The 23,670-nt window shown below is 29.1% G+C and overlaps 1 protein-coding gene across 4 annotated transcripts in view; it reads right to left on the bottom strand.

Moving 5' to 3' along the window:
- Positions 1-7,062: 7,062 nt before the first annotated feature.
- Positions 7,063-23,670, bottom strand: part of LOC129974886 (serine/threonine-protein kinase unc-51-like) — a 103,004-nt gene continuing 86,396 nt past the window's right edge. For all 4 annotated transcript variants that reach the window (XM_056087660.1, XM_056087663.1, XM_056087662.1 and 1 more), the window contains 8 exons: positions 21,842-21,955; positions 20,173-20,420; positions 18,239-18,367; positions 16,261-16,411; positions 14,758-14,906; positions 13,827-13,871; positions 13,627-13,717; positions 7,063-12,560 (listed from right to left, as the gene is read on the bottom strand). In XM_056087660.1, coding sequence (XP_055943635.1) covers positions 12,487-12,560; positions 13,627-13,717; positions 13,827-13,871; positions 14,758-14,906; positions 16,261-16,411; positions 18,239-18,367; positions 20,173-20,420; positions 21,842-21,955 — 1,001 coding nt within the window. In that variant the 3' untranslated portion in view covers positions 7,063-12,486. The remainder of the gene's footprint in view (positions 12,561-13,626; positions 13,718-13,826; positions 13,872-14,757; positions 14,907-16,260; positions 16,412-18,238; positions 18,368-20,172; positions 20,421-21,841; positions 21,956-23,670) is intronic.

Genomic DNA, 23,670 nt, shown 5'->3' with positions numbered 1-23,670 from the left:
CAGTTCAAACAATGGCCTTGAGAATAGCACTTGGAGTACCTAACTGGACTCCCAACACCAGCCTAGTAAAACTCTCTGAGAGAGTAATGCATTCTAAAAAGAAATTAAACGCCTATCAATTAAATTTGCTAGGCATCTAACAAACAATTTGCTAATTCTTCTTTTTCAACTTTAATCAACAGTTCTGATGAACTAAATATCCAATTAATTGAAAAATTTGAAAAATCTCTCCAAGTTGCATTTCAAAATCTTACTTGCTCTCTGGAGCATCTAATTAAAATACCAACTTTCTCCCGATCTTTGTGAAATCTTTTTGAATGAATTTAGTTTCCAAAACAGAGAATTCCCAGCTTCCGTCATTCCAGCAAACTTCACTGAAAACGTCTAAAACACTTTTCATCATTCTTCATAGCCACTGACGGCTCGATCTGAATGGCTGGTATTCCCAGTATCCAGAAATTCATTTATCTCATCCATGCCACCAACCATTTTTACAGCTAAAGTTTTGGCTATTTGTTACGCTTTGATTGAGATGACTGTCCCAGATAAGGATGTCCTGATCCTTTAGCACTCAAAAATATCACTTTCCTATTTGCCCAAAAGTATTCAGTCACGCTTCAAAAATTCACATAAGAAAAAATCTGAACCAAAAAATTTCGTTTTTATGGGTATTTGGTCACTTTGGTATTTTATGGAACGAAAAAGCAGGCATTCTTGCTTAGGCATTTACAGAATACTCGTCCCTCATAGACTGGATTTCTCCCGAAGATATAATCTCTAATCTGAGAAAGAAACTCACCCAACTAGTCTCAGACAATTATAATTGGAACAGATATCGAGCTTTAATTGGAAACTTTTCGGATGTCATTATCTTCACTAAATGCAGAAGCAGGGTTCAAGATAAGACTCACTGCACGTGTTATTTGCAAAAAGATCATAACTCCAGATTCACTTACAGATTCAACCTTTCTGGTAAATCCCCTGTGCATCAAATTCAACGTAGACAATAACATTTGTTAAAATGTTCAAAATATACAATCTACAGAGATGCGCCCTAGAAAAAACTTAACATCGAACAGCCGAATATTTCTTTTGTCTCAAGCTGTCGCAAGTAAGCATCTTTATTCAAGCCCTCGAACATTTTGAGATCCACTAACTATAACCTTTCAGCACCTAGGGGATAACAGTCTTTGTCACTGTATCCCACACTGTTTACATACAAATTCAATCTGACCTGGAGACTTTATCAAGGATTACCTACAGACAAGGATTTAAAACGGGATTTTCTTTATTTATGTTAGTTTTACATTTTAAAATCGACTTCATCATCGAAAAATCCTGCGAAGTTGAAGGCCTCAGAAAATTAGTACACAACAGAAAAAATCAATATACGCATAACGCATATAAAAATAATAAAGATCACATTGATCTTCAAATTCACAAAAAAAATAGATGCAGAAAAATATCCGTAATAGGAAGATAAATATCAATAGCTAAGAAACTTTGAACATACCAAACGCTGCAGAAATGAAAGAAGCCACACATGTACAGAAGGAAAAACGCACATCTTCAAGTAAAAACCCATGAGCAAGTCGTCTGCTAAAAGTGCACAGTACTTGCCTTAATAAAACCTGCAACCAGCGCATGGGGCTTTGATCTAAAATTCTATGAATTAGGAGTAAAAGCAATTTCTCATGTACTCTAATAAAAATAACTGTAAATATTAATCCGATTTTATCTAAAATTCCCATATTTTACTAAAATAAGGAACAAATTATTGAAATGAATAATAACGCAAATAATAATTCGAAAGTATGAGCGTTATTAAAGAATTTAAAATAACATGATTAAATCTACAGTTTTCACATCCACAACATTTTTCAAGAGCTCCACCAGAACAAATTAAATAGATAAACTCATTACTATTTTTGTAATTTTCAAAGCTTAGATTCCTTCGGCTTTGAAAGCAAAACCACTGTGGCATTATGCACACTTTCCCATGGTACTAAGACGCAAATCTGCTTCTTCCATTTTTGCCTGCAGGCTTTTGCACCGTTGTTATTCGGTTTCTTTCGATTAATTCGCACTTTTAAAAAATCGTTTGCAAATTTTTAAAATAGTTCTTGACTTCCTCTTATAGTTAAATTCATCGATACGGTTTGTGCTGGTCGGTTTTTCTTTTCTCCCCCCCCCCCCCCCCAATGATACGGGCAGAGCGCTCTTCAGAAATAACGTCAGCTAATTCAATCCGAAAAACTGTAATTTTCTTTCTTTCTTTTAATTAGTTGTTGTTGATTGAGTTCAGTAAAATTGCGCACCAACTTTCGAATGCCCACAGAATAGCTTGGCTAACTTCTGGGCGAGTTCTTGTTCTTCGAAAACTGAGAATACCATCTTCCTCCTAAGCTGATTTTCCGAAACATAAAATTGTAGAAATTTGTCGCATAGAAGGGAGGGGGGGGGGGTCAAATTTTTTTTCTCCTTTCCTTTTCGGTCTTTCTGCGAAACAGCTTTCTGTTGAGAACGTCTCCAGGACCCCTTAATAATGTTTTGTGCATAACTTAGAGCCATCAATAAAAATAATTAATTAGGTAAAAGCTAATACCGCGCACTTATTTTCATATAGGATAATAAATACCACGCAGCAATTGTCATATTGCGGCGGAATTACCCCTACAATATTTAATCATTCGACAGATATTTTCCTATTAAAATTCTCTAAATGGACTAAAAAAATAAGCTATTATATTTCAAAACATTTGATCTTACAATATTTGAGGATAAAAATAGTTTTTGTTGAAAAAAAAAAAAACTGTAGTCCGGAAAACATCGATTTCTTTCAATATCCAAGAGCACTCTTAATAAAAATGAGAAATTAGCTAGCATAAGAAGACATCAGATGGCGAAAAGAAAAATTCTAGCTATGAACTTGAGGCTCTTGCCATTATTGAGGCAATAAAGAAATTCCGTGTGTACCTATTGGGAATTCCATTCAAAATAGTAACGCTCATCCGCGCTCGAAAAAACTAAGAAAAAGAGAGATTTGTAGCACGTTGGGCTTTATTGCTGGAAGAATTCAAATATGTTCTGATACGCGGAGGGCTCATGTTGATGCCCTAAGTAAATCTCCCCTAAACGTATTTTGTATCTCATTTGATAACATCTTTCCAAGATTAAAATTAGCCCAAGATAATGACAATGATATAAATGCAATAAAATAATTATTAAAAATTTCTGCTTACGAAGACTACTGCAATCGAAACGGAATTTTATATAAATTTGCTGAGGGTAAAGAATTAGTAGTTGTATCTGACAGTTTGCAAACCAAAATGATAAGAAATGCGCATGAAAGAGGGCATATTGGATTTAAATACACCGAGAAACACCTTCAAGACTATTATTAAATTCCTAAACTTGGACAGAAAATAGAGAATAGCATATCCAATTGTATCCTGATAAATCAGAAAAGAGGAAAGAAGGAGTGTCTTCTGTACCCGTTACATAAAGAAGACACGCCGTTACATAGCTATCATATTGGTCATCCCGGACCTTCGGAGAATACGCGTAAAAATTATAAACAGGTTTTGGCAATCATCGACGCATTTACTAAGTTTGTATGGATCTATCCTATAAAAGCACAACATCAGCTGAGGTAATAGCAAAGTTGGAAATCCAAAAGGCTGTGTTTGGAAGCCCTTCCCAAATAATCTCCGATAGAAGTACAGCTTTTAACCTTTGGTGATTTTGTCGATTATTCTGCCAAAGAAAAAATAAAACATTATTTAATCACAATTGGTCGTCCAAGAGCAAAGGTGCAGATTGAACGGATGCACTAGATCATCATATCAAAATTATCCCTGTAAAATCCAAACAAGTGGTTCACAAATGGACTACAGCAAACGATAAATTCCACCTATCAATGAAGCATAGACACCACACCTATTGAATTCTTTTTGGTTCGAAGATGAATGTCGGAAGCCTGGACAAGCTCAAAGAAATGGTCGAAGCTGAATTTCAAAGAGATGAACTAAGGAAGCATGCGAAACAGCAGATCTTCCAAGATTCAAGACGAAAGCTGGAAGACGTACAATCACTTCCCACCATTCACCAGTGCCTCTGGCGGAGGAAACGAGAGTTGCAGACAATTGACGCCAAGACGGAGTGTTATGAAGACGAACTATTATGATGTGTTGTTTAAAAGACGAACTTTTCTCATCCTGTAAATTTGTCATCTTCAGTTTGTTCATTACAATTTAAGCATTATTATTAACGTAACTATATTGTTACTCATTAAATTCTCAAATATCAACCTACTCGAATTTGTTATTGCTTGGCCATCACCTCTCAATTTTCAGAAGTGGAATGCCACAAAATTATATTTACAAATTAAAATTCCTGTGGATACGCCATAGTTCCCATATTATATAAGATGTTGTCCGCGAATCATGCATGCCCTCAGATTAGTAAGCTTCCTGAGAGATTGATTCCCTCCCTCCAAACAAAAGTAAATGGAAGCTGTTTTAAAAAAATCATGACCAAAAAAGCTCATTTCCAAATTAAAAAAAAGTATTTTAGCAATAGTTAAAATGCAGATGAAATCTCATCATAATTTTAACTTTTTCGGCAGGAATGAAAAATTAAAACATGAAATTAAAAAAATATTAATAAAACCCTTTTTAAAACTGAAAATATATTTGCTAATATCATTTTTCATGTTGCTTAATTTTTACTAAGAGCATCTTTAAAAAATTACATTGTTAATGTAGCCTAGTTTTGCCTGAATTCGAATTTCGCTCTTGGCAATGCTACATACGATTGACCATATGAAAATATTTCAACCAACTTTGTAAACTCTGACTTTGTGATTTATTGATAATCATGACGAAAGTTAGTCTCACTGAAAATTGCAATCTTTTCAATACAATGTTTTATGTGTATCATTTTTTTTAAATCAGTGGTAATACGTGATATATGAACAGTTGTTCTTTTGTTGAGATCCGTCAACACCTCAACATGCAGAGTCTAATCTTTTTCACCACAAATCGAGAGCCACTGTAAAGCCCATCACTCATGCACAAATTTCTTAACATGCTGCATACAGGCTAACTTTCTTTTACTTACAGTCTAATTCTTCGGTATAATACGAATATATATTTTTTTAATCAGTTTCGTCACCTCCTAAAGATTCTGCTGAATCAACTGAAATACACTTAACTGCATCACCAGGCAATTTGTTTAAGATAAAATTATTCATCCATCGAAACTTTTTTTTTGCCAGAACAACACGTGTAGCTATCTCTCCCACAGTTATAGTATTAAGGTAAAAATCGTCAATCAAATTTACCGTCTTCAAGACATGATCAATCACAAATTATTCAATTTGATTGTTACCAATTTGCAGTAAGCCATTTGACAAAAGTACTGAAGGCAGAGGAAGCTCTTATATTTTTTCTACAATTTTTGAATATTAAAAAATGGCGAAACTTACTATTTTCCAAACACGCTTGAATGATTTGAGTGCGGCAACCTTTTTTATATTACAAGAAACACTAGCCAGAAATCGCTAAGACAAATATTTTACCGGCAATCCAAATTGAGACTTCATGTTTTTAATTTGCAAAAACATGGTTGTTCCTTTTTAAATTCTCCATTAATTCTCATGTAGTATGGGCCCCTACCTTTCATATCAGCATTAGTTGCATTAAATGTGGCAAAAGGCATCAAGTTCATTCGTATATTCTGACGAAAATGAATGCTTATTTCGTCAGTTCCAATTAGCAAGTTTCAAACTCCACTGGCCATTCGCTCAACGTTGGAAGCTTAATCTTTCCATGATGACGACATTCATTGGCGATTCTTTGCTCATATCTCCAATATCTAAATACTGAGTCAATTTTTCCTATTCGCAGCTTCATGATCAGCTTTTCTTTTCAATTTGTGAGAAACTGGCTCTGTCTTTCTTCTCATCCTCCCCCTTTATCTGATATCACTGGACGCAACAAAAAAAATGCCAGGTTAACACGTGTATTGCTTACGTATTCAGACAATTGCAGCTGAAGGAAAAAAAATGAAACAATGTGTGATGAAGAATTATTCCCATCACTCGAAAAAGATAATCAAATTGCAAGGTTATTCATTAGTGCTGACACAAACTATGTGTCTAAAAGTAGAATTAACAAATAGTATTTAAAACTTATTTGCTGTTAATAAAAGTTTTACTTTTTCTTTTTGGTCACTATTTCTTCATCAAGTGCAATATAAGTAAATACTAATATGTAATAAAAATTTTTATTAAATATTTCAAACAATACTGGTAAAACAAACCTCAGATATCATGGGTCAGGTGATTCGTTATCTACCAATCACAGCACAAATATAGCGGAATATTTACTTAAAAAAAATAATATAACAGGGCGATAACAAAATAGCAATTTTAAATTGTTATTTACATCGTATTGATTAGTTTAACAACCAGCGAACAAGCTGTCGGCAAAAGCGGATGGTTATACTATATAGCCCCAAATTGAAGCAATTTACATCACATACCTATTTCATTATCTTGGCACCTAGTCCAATGATAAATTCGGGAATGCAAACTCTTACAAGGAGCCTGATATATTATGAAGTTGTGGGAAAACCTGCTTTCTTTGAGCACATCGATACCACAACCACAACCACAACCTGGCCCTCCGACCAGTTTCTATTTCAAAAAGACGTGCAAGATAGAAATGAGTCAGCAGCAAACATGTTCAGCATCCCTCGTTTAAAAATAGCAATTGCCCCATCAGAATAGAATTTGTACACTGTGAAAAATTTAAATATTCCCCAACCGATTGCCTTGTTGCGCTCCTGAGTTTAAGACAGACCGACGCAGGCATAAGAACAAAAATATTTTTTTTCGGGAACCTCCAACCGAGTAGAAAATCTCAATTACGTAAAATAAAAATGGCATCACTCGGTGTGTAATGCAAATCCCTCTGCGGTTTTCAAGGTCTTTGGATAGTGTGAATTATGAATTTCTGTACTGTGACAGCGATGCAATAAATAAGAAATAATAACGTCTCACGCACTAAGAATACTTTTATTACAAAATGTCATATACATTCGCACATACACACAAAAGGAAAAATATACAACAGCCAACTCATAATTGTGCACCCTACACTGGGGATATCTAATCAGACACTGAACCTATCACTAGACGAAAAATATATACAGTTCACTTATACAGAATTAAAATGACACTTCACGCATGCGCAGGGCTTTTTAAGTTAGAATCGTGATGAACACAAAACAGGCTGATGATAGAGGGAGAAAGAAACGAATGCAGCTTATCACACAAAAGGAGAAAAATGAACAAATACAACGATAAAACTTCACTTCCAGCTATGACTCACTTTTTCTTCAAAATGAAAGGTTATTAGATATAAAATGGATAGATTCATGAACAAAAAATGTGTTTTACGTTAAAACTGCTTCTTAACTTATACATATACTTTCAAATATAGCATGATAAGGATAAAAATCTTTCAATCAACACAGCAAATGGATAAGAAAACGGAGTGTGATAAAAGATGAAAAAAAATTAAAAAAATAATAAACAAAAAAAAACCTTGAATTTATTATAGTATCAAATTAGAAGAGAAATTCATGAACTGACATTTCTTTTTTGCTGCTAAAAGTTGGTTTTCAAGATAGGCCTTTGAAGAAAATATTCCTCATTTATAATGATAATATTAATAACAATATTGCAAATGTTATTCCAATAACGCAAAAATAAAATAAAATGCAATTTAATTAACAATGATTACAAAACAAAATCTTAATTTTATCAGTTAATGAATTCCTGCATTCCATTTAACACATAATTTACAAAAATCAAAGGAATTTCTTCCTAGGAAGAAAAATTTGGCAGCTGAAGAGCTGAATAAAAATGAGCTCATATCGAATACTTTGAATGCTTACAACTGATGAAAAGAAAGCAAAGGTAAGAGATCACTGTTATACCAACTAATCAAAGTAGACTTCACAGTTTCAGCACTTGACACACATTAGAATAAATATCAATAGAAAAGAAAAATAGAAGCGAATATTGGCAAATACGATAACATTCAAATTAAAATAATTAAATTCAAAACTGCACAATTATTAATAATAACTACTTTTTTTATTTTTCTTATGGGTGTTTAAATAATTGGACTTACTAAAATAAGTTTTTTTGTTTCAATGCTGAACTATAAAGCAAAGAATTTTTTCAAACACTGCTGAATTTTAATGATATTAAAATTCTGCAGCACTGAAATGAAAGTTTAAAATATTAATTATTTGTTTCCTAAAAAATAAAATAGTAGATTTTTTAGTGGCTCTTTTTTAATTTTAAAAAGCATAAATTTTAAACTATCATAGTATATGCCAATTTATTATTTAAGCAAACACAACACTATATTTTCATACTCTGAAAAAGGTCACTTTGTTTCAGAATTTACAACTGTGTATATAAAGATACAAATACAAACAATAGAATCAAAAAATTCTGTTTCAATATATTCAGTTGAGAATTTTGTTGATAGCAAAACATTCAACTTCAAAAGGATTGGTTCAAAAAGACGTTAGAAAGACTGACAGTTACTGAAAAAAAAAAAAAAAAAATCCTTATAAAATAAAATAGGTATCTTTTATAATTACATCAATAAACAGATTCCCTAATGCACAACATATAAGTTAATCCACAAGTAAATACCGATTTTTCTAAAATCGGACACTTTAAAATTATTAAGTATTATTTACAAATCTTTTTGCAAAAATTTTATCAAAAAAATCTCAATATGTGCTTTATTTTATCCCAAAAGATTTCAAATCTATTATTAGTATTAAAAAATACATTATGATGTTTTGCGAAATAAATCGATTTTGAAGTACCAATTTCAGGCTTTTAAATGTCGGGTTCACTAAATAAATGTAACTTACTTTTGAGACACAGGGTAAAAATCTAATTTCAATTTTTGTGCATGTGAAAATTTTAAAAATTAATGCCTTTTTATAGTTTGGAGATCTGCTTTCTGATCTTTTCAGAAAGAGCAAAACTAAAAGAGGCAGCAATACTCCACAAGAACTGTGCCTAAAATTATATTAAAATCCAAACTTCAAGGAAGCACAAAATAAATCTGCTTTCTTTCCAAATGATTAGGTACAAATACTTTTTCAGAAATGATTATTATACATAAACAGAAATCAAATTCAAAGCTTTAGAAACAACTGACAATACAGAATTAAAAAATTTCAGCATACATATAGAAGAAAAGTATCTTTCCTAACTGATTCCTTCTTAACTCTGATAGAGTGCGTGTAGAACTATATTTTTTTGACATACAAAAACTTACTGATTTTTAACTATCTTCTTAAGGCTACCTTTTATGGTGGCAATCTCAAATCTCCTAATATCTTATAGAAAGGGTATGTACAATTCAGCGTTAGAATATTTACAAGTTTAGGCTTGACTGCAACCCTTTTTAAACTGCTTGCAGAATATGTTGTTTTTGGTGTAGAAAAATTATTCCCACTGTAGGAAAGGGAATCTTAAAAGAATAGAACTTTGTAGTAGATCCAAGGAAGAAAGCAATGTGGACTATAAATGTCATCTTTTGAAAATATTCCACATATTGCCCCACTTAAAATAAAGAGCAGACAGTTTAAACAAGCAAGAACATCATCTCATTGTTTAACAGGTACTTTCTTTCAAACTGTTGCAACATCTATATGTCTACTGTTTTTGTATTAACACCAAAATAAACAACTGATTGCTATTAATGTACGGTTTAAACTAGTTCATTTTTAATGTTGTGGATATATACATGCTTTAAATGAATGGAACATTTTTATTGAAATACACCTTTCCTCTGGTTTTCTCACATAGCTACACACCATTAACAATAGAATCAGACTTAAAAGCAGCTTCGTCAAAATGAAAATACACAATCAAAGATAATACAGGTTACATCACTAAAAACATTTCAAATTCAAAGTATTTTCTTTTTTTTTTTTACACTTTTTTTTAATACATACAAAAATATCATGCTGAATCAAATATCTGGAACATGATAATATAGTATTAAACATGGTTCATCTATTTCAGGCAAATCACAAAAATGTACAGAAACAGTTATTATCATTATATAGATGAGGTCAACATTGCATATGAGAAATTCATTAAGTGTGTCAGATAACATAATATTTTTTTGTGTGTGGATACAAACGAGCTGAATACAATAAGTAAATTGACCATGCTTACAAAATGAATGATGAGGATACTTTCTGTTTCTTCCAAACAGGGATTGAAGCTAGATTTTTGTACTCACCTATGATGAATGAATAATAAGAATCTCATACTGACGCTCATACCACTAACATTCATCACAGCATACCAAAAATAAATAGTTTTTTTTCTTACTGTCATTCAAATAAATAACTATGTACACAACAAATCGTAAGGAATGATAGTTATTAAGAGTCCACACACTTTCCTGGAAAGGAAAGAGTCAATTACGAGATAAAGTTGATTTTCAAATGAAGCTTCCAGCAGTTAGAATATGTACACTTGTTTCTGCAATGGCTAAATAACAGGCGATAAAAACACAAAATTTTTTAAAAAAGGAGTTTCTTTGGTTTTGTTTTAAGTAATTAAAGTTTCAGTAAAATATTATTTTACTAGAATATAAAAAGAATTCTTTTGTTCGCAACTGAAGACAAAATAACAATTCCCTACAAGGAAACTAAAAATAACGGCAAACCATGTTTATGCTAAAAAATTGAGAAATGGTAACATTATAGTTGGTCACTCACTATAAATTTACCATTACTTGTGTGCATAGAGTAACAAAACCTGAAATTAACTTTGAAAACTTTTTATATGAAGAAATAAAGTATCAATTATGCATAATCACTTGGTATTAAATGAGCTATGCGATTACAAGTGAAAATTATAATTAACAATTCTACCTCTCTTCTTTTAATATATAAATCATAAAAATTCCTTATGCATTACAATTATGGAAATGCTTTTGAATTCATACTGGCTCATTAAAATAAATGAGATGTAGTAGAAAAACTAATTTATAAGGAGCATAATTCAATTTCTTTTGTTATACAGTTTTATTTAATAGAGCCAAAAATATACATGCACATCACTCCACAATAACTTTATTATTTTTTAACTAGATTTATTTATTTATTTATTTTTATTTATTTTTTTGCCCTTTGCTTATTATACTGATAAGATATTTAATGATAACATCTTTGCAGTTATAGTTATATTCATTAACTGATTGTTTTCATAACAGGGCTGGCTTTCTTACTATTACAAGAAATTCATATTAAACATATTTTCAATAGAAATCCATATTCTGCAAATTTTCAGTTTTGATATGCTTGCATTTAAGTCAAAAAGAAATATAAATCATGATATTTGTTTTTCTCATTATCTCTCAATTAGTTTTAGGGAGAAAAAAATAACTGCAAGAAACCTGTTAAAGTAAAAATGATATTGCTATGATGATTGTGCAATATAAACACTTATATACTCCACAGGGTTCAATATAGTTTCATTCACTCAGTATGACGAAAATTCACAATATCACATTTTCATAAAACAGCACATTTTTCTTTATTGACGTTTCCCTGATTTTTTTCTGAACTATATCAATCCTAAAACTAATAATATACGAACAGCTATCTCTGAATATATATAATAAAAATCATGGCAATTAATATTGATTTCACCAACTCCTTTCACAGATTAAAAAATTATCCTTTTCTAAAGCGCAGCTCAGGGCATTGATACATGTGATGGAAAATAAAATTTTCAATAAAAATGAGACACATTTCAGGTTCTGTTGCTCACACTGAGAGTTTACCGAATTAAGATAAAACTGATGCTACATTTTCTGAATTCGATAAACTTAAGGTTCATACAAAAATACAATATTTAATACACAAAACTGTTACACATGACCTGTTCAGAAGACTAGACTTCAACATCTTTTTCACGTTGCTTCCCCAACTCTCTTCAGTAAGGAACACTTTTTTTAGCAAATTATAGCTTGCCCAGAGAGAGGGGGAAACAGTACATCTTGGTATATGGTTATATTTTCTACATGGAATATCTAAGTATAATAAGCACAATATAATTGAGAAAAATAGACCAGCATTTTCCCCCTCCACAATTTGAAAGTAAAAGAAACTGTATTATTACAAGATAAAAGTTTACAGGATTTAAATAGCAGCATGGATTATAAATGTTGTTCATAGATTCAAAATAATGCAGAGCAATAGGAGTACATATTTCTCTATGTATTGACACTAAAATCTATTTTTTTTTTTAATTTTGTGTGTTTGTGTACAGTTTATTATTAAAAAAAAAAAATGGAGAAGATAACTGAGGGAAGTTTCCCACAACTTTTAAGAAAGTTTTTCACTTCATATCTTTCCTCTTCAAGTTGTATGATACGCATACACAGAGCAGTTGTTAGTGAGAATTTCCAATCTCTTCTGCACAGCATCTCGATCTAAAAAAAGATTGTAAAAAAATCACGAACCACTTTTACATAGCCATATACAAATAATTTTAAAATTCAGAAGAAAAATGAAATTATGTCATAAACAGTAGCATTCGAAATTGGTCATCAAGCTTAGATTAAAAAAAGTAATAAAATTATGAATCTAACCAAGGCCATTTATGGTATTTCTTAGCTCTCAAGGTGGCTAAAAGAACTAAGAAGTAAAATTGTAACAGCCTGTATAAAAAATAAATTTAAGTTATTGTAAGAACTAATTTTAAAATAAAAAAATTATATGAAAAAAACTTCATCATTTAGAATATTCTTGAACTTATTCAATTTTATCTTTGTGCAAATTTTTTGTTTACTCGATTTCAAAATAATAAATAAAATTATAAAAATGATTCTCTCACTAATATCCATATATTTTCTTGATACTAGAAAATTTGCTTGGATTAAATAAGGTTGCTAAATTAAATAAAATTTATTTTGTATTTGCCAACTTAACATTCTTAATTTTGCAAACAATATAACACTTTCTCTCAATAAAATAAACTTTGTGAATCAACAAATTTATACTTTCATATTTCAAGTGAAATTAAAGAGTTATTGTTATCATAAGCATTGCATTTAATAATTGCATTTTAAACATTACTTTAAACTGTTTCTTGGACCTATTTCCACTTTAAATAAACTAAATACTTTGGGATATTAAAATTTTTCCACAAGACTTAGACAGGATTAGATTGGTCATTATAAATATAAAAGTATCCTAAAAAAATATACATAAATACTTGGAATTAGTTGTTATTTTTAAAAAATAAAGCTTATATTGTTACAAATAATATAGCCAACTTCTGATTATTTTTTTAAAATACATGAAACAAATTTAAATTTCTGCTCTTATTAAGAATTGAAAAGTTATCAAAATAACAATGTATGGAAGACATGAAGTTATTTATAAGGTCTTTAAGTACATTTAATTTAATATTTTACATGTGAAGCATCTTTCTTACTAAAACTTTATAATCAACCTAAATTTTAGGCAATTAATAAACATTTTAACTATACTTACATTTGTGTAGAAGTTCCTTATCACCTAGATCATTCACTTGCTGTCCAAGACTATGAAGTAGAATTTGAGCTGTCTGATACTGATGAAAGCTCTGAAAAGGAGGAAAAACATTCAGTATCATGCAGTCGCTTACTAGATCCTAAATATTAAAATGACATAACAAGTGAATGCACATGGGAAAAGAAAACATTTGCATTTACCTCTTTTGCATCTCCAAATAGTTCTTGCATTGCAGCAGATTGACACTATTGGGAAAAAATAGAATATTAAAAAAACAGACACAAAATAAATTTAACACAATATCTGATGGATATCAGGCATTGTGTTACAAATTTATTGTTTTTTCTTAAAAGTAGTAGAAAATTTTGGCCATAAATTTAGAGGTACATTAAGAGATGCTTTACATATTAATTAAATCAAGAATTGAGAAATTTAATAATAAAAAAAAGGAATTGAAATTATTTTTATTAACAAAAATGCATAATACATAAAATTATTTTTCCAAGTTTAATGTTGTGAAAAAATGTTTAATATAAAATGGGGCAAGCAATATGAATACTCAATTTCCTAGCACCAACTCCACAATTAATTTACCTAAATTTTAAAGATACTGGGACGATGAGAAATTTGTTTTGAAAGAAAAGCAGTTAATACAGATAAATATGCTAATAATTATTTTCAATTTTTCTAGTCTCTTAACTTTCTATTAAAATTTTGTCTATATCAATTTATTTTTGGAATTAAAGGTCAAAACAAGTATTTTTTATTTTATTTATTTATTGTATATATAAAGTGCAATACATTGTTTGTTTATTAACATTTTAATATTATTATCCTTTTATTTATAAAGATAATTTAGCATTTGTTTATAAGTTATCAACCATTTATTAAGGATTGAATATAAATCTATGTTCAGGTAAAATGTAGACATTTTCTTTTACTTGACTATTTTTAGACAAAGTGTGTAATTTGAATTTCTGAATATTTTGATTTATTTACTGAGATCCCATTAACCAAGTTGCCCTTTAACAAAAATACAATAAAACACAATTAGATGCAAAATAACAGCAAAATGCATTTATTCAACAAATAGAAATTTTAATATTTAAAAGGAAAAAACCATCTGCTCACCATCTGAATGGCATATTTGTACAAGATCTTGTCTGCAGTGAGGCCAGATGCAGCCGGGTCCACTCCGACTGACTGCAGAAGTCCTGGAGTATTTAGACTTTTACACATATTCAAACAATAGTGATAATTATCCTTCATTGTTTGAAGAACTGGAAAAAAATTCAATCCAATTGCAGAAAAATTCAAATAGCAATTAATAAAAATACATAAGATTTGCATTTAATTAAAATCCGATAGTAAATTCAAGATAGCAAATCAAAAGGATTTCAATATATTTTATAAGCCACAAAATAAATTTTAAAATAAACAGTTTGCAACGGTATATTATGAAGCCTTAAATAAAATTAATAAAAATTCACAAGAACTTTAAATTTTTTTTATTTGCATATAAAAAAATTACATTTTAAAAATTGTATATGCAGTAAAGAAATCTCACATGAAACAAAATTTAAAATTAGTACAGCCTACCATGGATTAATATCATGAATTCTGGAAGTCATTCCCTACTAAGCAGATGTGATTACGTGCATCTATCTGTATTTTAAACATTTATATGAAATAATATTAATGAATGAGTGATGATCACTGACCCCACTCATTCATCAGTCGCCAAAGAGGTTACAATCTTTAAAACGGTTCAAAAAACAATCCAAAATAACCTCAACTGTATTAGAGGGAGAAACTTTGGTGTGTGTGGGGAGGGGTATTACACCAACATTTTAATGGATCTTATAACTCTTTTCTTAACATTTTGAACATGAAAATGTCAATACAAACAAGTTAGTTCCCACTTTCTTCAACTATATACACTACAAAGCTAGTTTTAAAATAGGCCTTTAAATAATAGACACACACTGCTATAGATCATCAAGTTGGAATATAAAAAAAAAAATACTCTCTCATTATTCAAAAATAATTCTCTCTCTTTTGACAACAGTTTGTTTTCTGAGATAATCAGAATCGTTTGACTAATTATTTTCATCAAATCTTGAAACCACAAGTATTAAAATAAATGGCATACTCACATAAGATTCAATCTGGAAAGCTCAGACACCAAAAACTTAGAACTGGTATGGAATCAGACTAAATTATCAATTAACTGGTAATTTAAGAATTATCATTTTGAGTAATTATTTAATACAATATTTTAATATTGAAAATATTAAAATATTGTATATTGTTAGCAAAAACATATAAATGCACAAAATTTAAAAACGTTAGCATATCAGGAAATGAATGAAAAATAGATTTAAAAATTCCATCTTTAGAAACATTAAATAACTCAGGTTAAATAAAAATGCATATTTAAAAAAAAGAGTAGAAAGATGTCCCAGATGTAGAATTAGAATGTAAAATTTGGGATTTCCTCTTATCAGTAATCTAAAGGTCAATAATATCTAATGAAAATGAATTTGGCCGATTTTCAATAGATACTGAAAGGCAATTTTTTGAGATATGAGAAATCCATCAACAAAAACAGGATGAAAAAATGAATAAAATTACCATTCCTAACAGAAGTAGAAGGCTGAAGTTGTCCATTCCTGACCTGCTGTTGAGATAATTGAAATGCTGATGAGATCAGTTGCAGGGCTTTCATGTATAGAAGTAACTGCACAGCCTTACGACAGCCTTCACTCATTGTCTGATCTGAACTCTATAATAATAATAATTAATTAATTAAAGATTGAAATAAGGAAGAAACATAATAATTGCCAAAACAAACAGTCATTCTGTGATTTTAGAAATAAGTCTCTTTTTTGTGAATAAAAAGCTTTTCTTTTATTTTCCTATGTCAATATAAAATACTACAATAAAATTATTTATAAAATTATGTTGGTTCTTATATCCATTTTTACAACATAGCAATACTCAATGAACATAATTATTATCACTACACAGGGTAAATTTTATTTTACCTACAATTTTGAGTACAAATAACTTTTCAATAGATTGCAAATAGTACTACAAACTTTTTTATTTTTATTGGAAAGAATATTAAAAGGGATCTGAATGAATAATATTTTTTAAAGTCCGAATCGTCAGACACAACACAATACAGCAGAGAAGTTCAAAAACTCTCACACAAATTCAAAAGTTTTTGCCCTTTTCTCTCTTTTTCTTAATGATCAAAGATAAATCAGTTATGGCGATTTTGAGGTTAACAATATTCTTTGCTTGTAAACCAAATTTTTCATTCAAAATCAAAGAGTATTAATTCAAATTCATGAGCTTAAATAAAGTATTCAAATGGATCCACATCTGATTAATAATAGGTTAATTAATGCACCAGGCTAACAATTAATTAATGCTACAAACTAAGTATTCATGATTAAGGTAAGTTCTTTAATGTTCAAGGCCACTTTCAAAGACACACTGCTGAATATTCTCCACATAACTACCAAATCAGAATAATAAAAATATTTTTTATTTATTTATTAGTTGTACCTAGTGACCGAATGAGGTATTTATTACATTTAATACCAGTAAAATCATTTAGAGATTTTCATTTTCATGAGTCTACCAAATTGTCAGGCATCAAAACCATATTATTTTAAATGTCTTGCATATGTTCTCTTCACTGTGTACATAAACTTTTTTAATGAAGACCAGTTTCGTGAATTAAAAAGCTATTAAAAATGTAAATGTTTGGTTCATCTATCATCTAAAGTTTGTAGCATTGTAACTGCATATTTATATTCATCTGGTAAACTTCACACAATTTTATACAGAATCCTTCTTCTTTAGTTTTCTACAAAGATAGAAAACCATGTGTTTAAATATTTGATGAAACAATGAAAACGGTTTGATTTTCAGAGCAAAAATGAAATGTATAGGAAATTTTTTTAAAAAGCCAACATTTTGGAAGAAATTGCAGTTATTAAAATGATACAGTAAAAAAAAAAATTGAAATTTCAAAGTGGTGTAAAATTTATTTTTGAGCAACAATATTTTTCGAAATTACAATAGAAAAGCAACAAAATTCAGCTTATGTTGCTTAATTCAGTCAAACTTCCGGTTAATTTTTAATTAACTACATTCTAATTAAAATTTCAAAACTCATTCCAAAATGCTCATTCCCATTCCCCAGAATATAAATGTTCCAAATCTGATAGCTGTAGATCAAATAGTCTAGTCTATAGAATGTTAACACACATATTCATCTCTTTTATTTACTTATTGTTGAAAGTGACATTTTGGTAGACAACTCAAAAAAGAATAGAAGTGACAGTAAACAATTTATTTTTATTTTTTCTTTCATTACACAAATCCGTAGAATCTTTTAAAATTAATTTCAATTCAAATTTTTAGATAAGTTAAAAGTCGCCCCGCCCTTTAGAATCTAAATTAAAGAAATCAAGGAAAACTTTTTGAAAAATAATCCTTGAATGTTATTAACTATATAAATGTTTTTAAAAGTCAAGCCAATATTTTATTTATAAAAAAATATTGGTATTTTTTAACAATATTGGCTCATACTCACATCATTTGGTGAAATGGAACTGGATAATGCTGATGACAAAGGAGAACTTCTGGTCTTGGCTAACTCCATTATACACTTTACTAAAGCCGAAACAAAGTTCAACTTAGCCAAAGTGTCATTATGTTCCTTCTGAAAGATAAAGAGGCAACATTTAACTGCAGCCTGATTTTGATTTAAGTTACTGACAAGCAACTACCAGCATCAAAATTTTTTCAAAACAAGAAATGTATTAGGATGATTTTCTACATTCCATCCAGTTGAAGGTTTACAAATTTTATTTCATCCTAATAATAAATATACGAAGTATTTATAATGTTTTGCATGATTTTTAGAAACAAAATCATTTTATTTATATTACTGTTAATTAATCAATATGAAAACTATTAATTATGGTACATTTAAAAAATAAATTTTTTTTAGAAATACTATACAGAAAATAGCAAAGAAATAATAATTTGCATTGAGATCTTGATCTAACTTCAATGCAAATGGATTTATATATTTTCTTGGAAGTGGCAAAATTTATCCTATTTATTTTTAAATGAAATATTCAGTTTTTAAAAACATATACAAGGTTAACACGTCTTAATACAAAAATATTTCATTTTGCTATATTCATGTCTTATAAACTAACATTTAAAGTGCAAAAAATCATATTTAAAAGAGCATAAGACCATTTGTGGTTTGAGTTATCAGGTATAAAAACGTAAATCCGTTGTTATTAAGTCATACCTGTGTTACTTGATCATTGATGACAATCAAGATTTTACCACATGCTGGAAGAGGATATTTGTCACAAATAGCAATAATAGAAGAAAAAGTGCAATTTTTGAAGTACAATCTTTTGTACTTATAACTGTCAATTATCATATTTTCAGTTATGATTTACACTGTTTTACATTGCATCATAAATCATTTAAGTACATTTTATTTTATTTCACAGATTTAAAATTATATACTTTAAAAATTTTGGTAAGATATGAATAAAGAAATATTTAAATAAATAAACACAATTTCAGAAAAAGATAAAAATTGTGTTTAATAATTACCAGATCAGTTTTATTTAATCTACAACACTTAAATGAAATAATTATTCATCACCTAACTAGATGCTATTAAAAACAAGCACAATGAGAAAGAGCATAAAAAGAGATAGTGCATTTCTTACAAACAGTCATATATAATTAAAAATCAAATTTTTATAATTAAAATACAACTTATTACAGTAGAAGTAATTCTCAACATTCACACACCAACCTCAGCCTTCTGAGAAAAGGTAAACAATCTCATAAGAGAATATAAAAGTTTTCAAGATTACTAATATATTCGATATATTATATCTCTCTAAACGAAGCTCAATAATCACCTTTGGAATTTTTTACTTTGAATATATCATCCATAAAACTCCTTTTCCCTTTTCCTTTTTAATAAAAAAAGTATGTTAAAGTATGCTATATTATAAGCTATGAAATTATTTCATTTTAGAGTTAAACTTAGTATAATTTATTTGTATATATTATCAAAGAAGAAAATGAAAATATATTATGGATAACTACAGATCAAACCAAAATTTCCCAAAATGGATCTTTTCGATATAAAGCAAGAATGTGAGGTAATTAGAAAATTATGAGTTGATTTGAAGATAGGAAAAAAGGATGAAGATAAATTACTGTTTAAAGTAAATTATAATTTAGAGTTTATTCTCAGATTCAGTAAACCTCTGTGCACTTATTCAAAATTGCTTATTTTATAAGGGGGTGAAAAAAGGATAAGAGGGAAGTAGGAGATTGTCACATTTAAAAATAGGATGGACTCAGATAATTTAGAAGTTTAATGATTACTCATCTTTCTGCAACACCCCAGCCATGAACAGCGAAATGTAATCATTAGTCTTGGATCCCAGAAACAAATTTACTTAGTATTTTGTAACATACCTCAAGTAGAGTTTCCTCTGGCAATTCTGGTATGAAGAGTCCCTCTAGACTTGAAGGAGAATTTCCATGTGAGTAAAAATGACAAGTTGGAGATGAGTCCACACCCATTCCTCCAGTGTAAGAGTTACGACGAATCCTTCCTGGTGATCCCTGTGCTCCACAGCAACAATGATGCTGGCATGACGGTTGGTTGTACAGGTACCTCTGCTGTTGCATATTGTAGGTTAAAAGAGGAGGACTTTGAGATGCTAAAATAGCATGAAATACAGATAAGAGATGATTTATATCATTCAGTAATCATTTCAGTTAATGTCTTAACAGTTCGAAAATTTAAAAATAATAAAAAAAGAAGAAAATATAATGTCTTTTGTCGACTAATTCAGCTTAGATTACTTATTCAATTATTATTGGATTATATTAAACATACTAAAGGCCACAGAATTGAAAATGAGCAACATAAAATTACAAATACAAATATCGAAGAAAATACAGCTATTGATAGAAAACTTTATTTACCACAAATTTATAGAAATAATGAAAAAACTTATATGTCTTTTCAGATATTACTGCCTGCAATTTCATGCTATGATCATTGATGAAAAATCTGATGCAGCTCTGAAGTAATGAAATTGTGATGTATATCTGTAAAAGCAGAGACTTATAGCCAAATGTAGTAAGTATATTCATTCATGTTTCTTTTTATTATCATACATAATTTTTTCTTCTTGTAATGAAAGGAAGACAAAAAATGCATAAGCGCACTGATATTGTTAAATCAGCAATTTATTTGTGCAAATATATATATTATTGAGTAAAAAGTGAATAGGAGACAAAAATTGTATAAATAATGAAATATTGAAGGGGGGGGGGGGAAACAACTCATCAGTAGTCATAGAATAGGACAAGTAAGACATTTTTTACATCAAACGATATAATAATAAAATGATAATGATGATTATTTTGTCAGTTAAAGTGACTGCAAATATATGAGCTTTTTCAATAACAAGATATAGCTCAGCTTCCAATAATTAATTTGAATGGCCAATGGCTGGGCCATTGGTTATGTGTTGAGAAATGAAGAAAATATGCAATAGATGATTCTGAAAATATTTTTGCTTTAAATTTAGAATACTACAAATGTATTCTGTACAGGAATAATTATAGAGACGGAAGAGGATATTTTTTATGTAAAAGCTATTAATATATAAAATTCCGTCTCTTTCAGTTTAATTATTCACCCTGCTTCTGCAAAACATATCATCAACTAAAACACGCATAAGAAATTTGATTTAATTAGCAATAAAATAATAATAACTTATGAACAAAAATAGAAAAAGAAGAATAGAAAGTTTTAAAAATATACCATAATTAATACATTCAAAGGTAATTTTTCATTTTAATCACTTGCTTCTCTCTAATCTTTGTTGTAATTCATTATTATAAATGTCATAGAATCTTAAAACTGAGGTGTTTTCTAATTAGTTATCAAGTGAAATTTACCACGGGAAAAAATAAATGAAATTCAATTTTTAACAAACATATTACCATTGAGATTATGTAAGTGTAAAAACTTTCAAAACTCTACACACAAAGAAACAAGCTAAAAAATCGATAGCAAAATTCTTCTTAACCCGAAATGTGTGAAAAGAAATAAAAAGTCATCACACACCTCCTCCTCCACTAAGAGCAAAGTGACCCAATAGGAGACCATTTTCACTCAGTCTTCCAGAACTGCCAGATCGCTGAATGTAGTTCATTCCTTCAACCTCAGGAATAATTCCACCTGCAGAAAATGAGCAGTAAATTAAAAAAACATATAAACCCTATCATTAAATCATGCAACAATTCCAGCATATTTAAGTGATATTAAGCATAACCATTTCTGCAAAAGTTTAATCCCAAAACAGACCACTAACTTCCTGAACAAAATATTACATTAAATTTGCAGTAACAATATCAAACTCCTATATTTCAGATTCAAGTATTTGAAACTTACAAATGATCATTTTATACTCAAAATTAAAAAAAAAATTATTTAGAAGTTGAATGAAGTTTTCCACCTATTCAACAATGCAATGCTTCAAAAAATTGGCACTGTGGCTGAGTTCAAATTTTATTTAGGAGCACTTTGTAAAATATCAACAAATTTTTTTTTCAAATATTCAATAATTTTTGTATAGGTTATGTAAGAATAAAAAGAGTATATTTTAAGCCAAACAAATTTTTTTAAAAGAAATTTTAATAAATACAATGCATGGTAATGTCCTTGCATCGAAATTTTCATATCCTACTAAACATGGCATGTTTTGTGCTTCATCCCACAGTGAAGGAAACTGGGTATCAATTTTGGAAGACTTCCTTTCAAATAAATGAGATATTAGAAACTGATTTGTAAATGTTGATGTACAATCACCAATTTTCATTTGTCTAAGTTGCAGTTAAAAGACCCTACAATCTCCAAAATTAAGAGGATTATCAAAAGTTACAACTGCATTCTTTATATTTATGACATACAATGAATCAACAATATAATAAATAAAATGATCCCCAAGCATAATAAAATATAATTTAAAAATAATAAAAGCAATAAAACAAGTCATGTATTGTACTTTTTACAAATTACATTTTCATATCAAGCAATGAATTGACAATAACAGCATTGAAATCTGTTGTAGAACATATTATTTTGTGTTTTCAGCTTATATATGATAACAGTGGACAGAACATCAAATATTTTTTAAACAAGTAATCACCAACCTCTCTTTCTTAATGGTTTCATCCATTTTTCACTTTTTCTATGTGTAAGTAAAAACCAATTTCAATATGAAATATCAGGTCATTTTAAACAATGGCTCTTTTTTTAATAGGTTTTTGAAAATGCAACTTAAATTATAATCACTCTAATTGATATTATATTATATAACAAATGGAATTAAAAATGCTTTATTAAAAAAATCAATCAATATGACATTTCAAATGATTAAGAAAGATCAATTTCTGATTTCAAAACTTTAGTAAGCAACACCCAGTCGATGAAATTATTTGAAAGATAAAATATTTTAAGTAGTAATGTATTTTAGTTTTTTTTTTTTTTTTTTCACAAATATCATACATCATCAAAAATTGCTCTTTTTGTAAAATGGCATAAATCAGTTAGCTCTGTAGTGGGATTCTTTGCTAATTTTCTATAGCACATTTCTGTAAAAGCATCAATAGTATAAAAATTTAAAATTATTAATCATGAAGGTGCCCCCTTAATAATATAAGTATATCAATGAAAAGAACACTCCACCAATGAAAAGAGAGAATCATTAAGGCCACAATACTATTCATGTGGCATTCCATGCGATTGTTTTTAACTTGAGTTTCCAGAAGGTCAGTTATACATTATTCCAAAGATCATCATTAAATTAAAAGATCATACTACAGATGCTAGTGACAAAGACATGTTACAATATTTTCAGTAAAAACTGCATTGACACATGAAATGTATCATGT

Source organism: Argiope bruennichi, chromosome 7 (assembly GCF_947563725.1).
Source record: "Argiope bruennichi chromosome 7, qqArgBrue1.1, whole genome shotgun sequence".
In the NCBI taxonomy this organism is placed as follows: Eukaryota; Metazoa; Arthropoda; class Arachnida; order Araneae; family Araneidae; genus Argiope; species Argiope bruennichi.
Note: the sequence above shows the minus strand (reverse complement) of the source record. Positions and strands in the feature narration are given on the sequence as shown.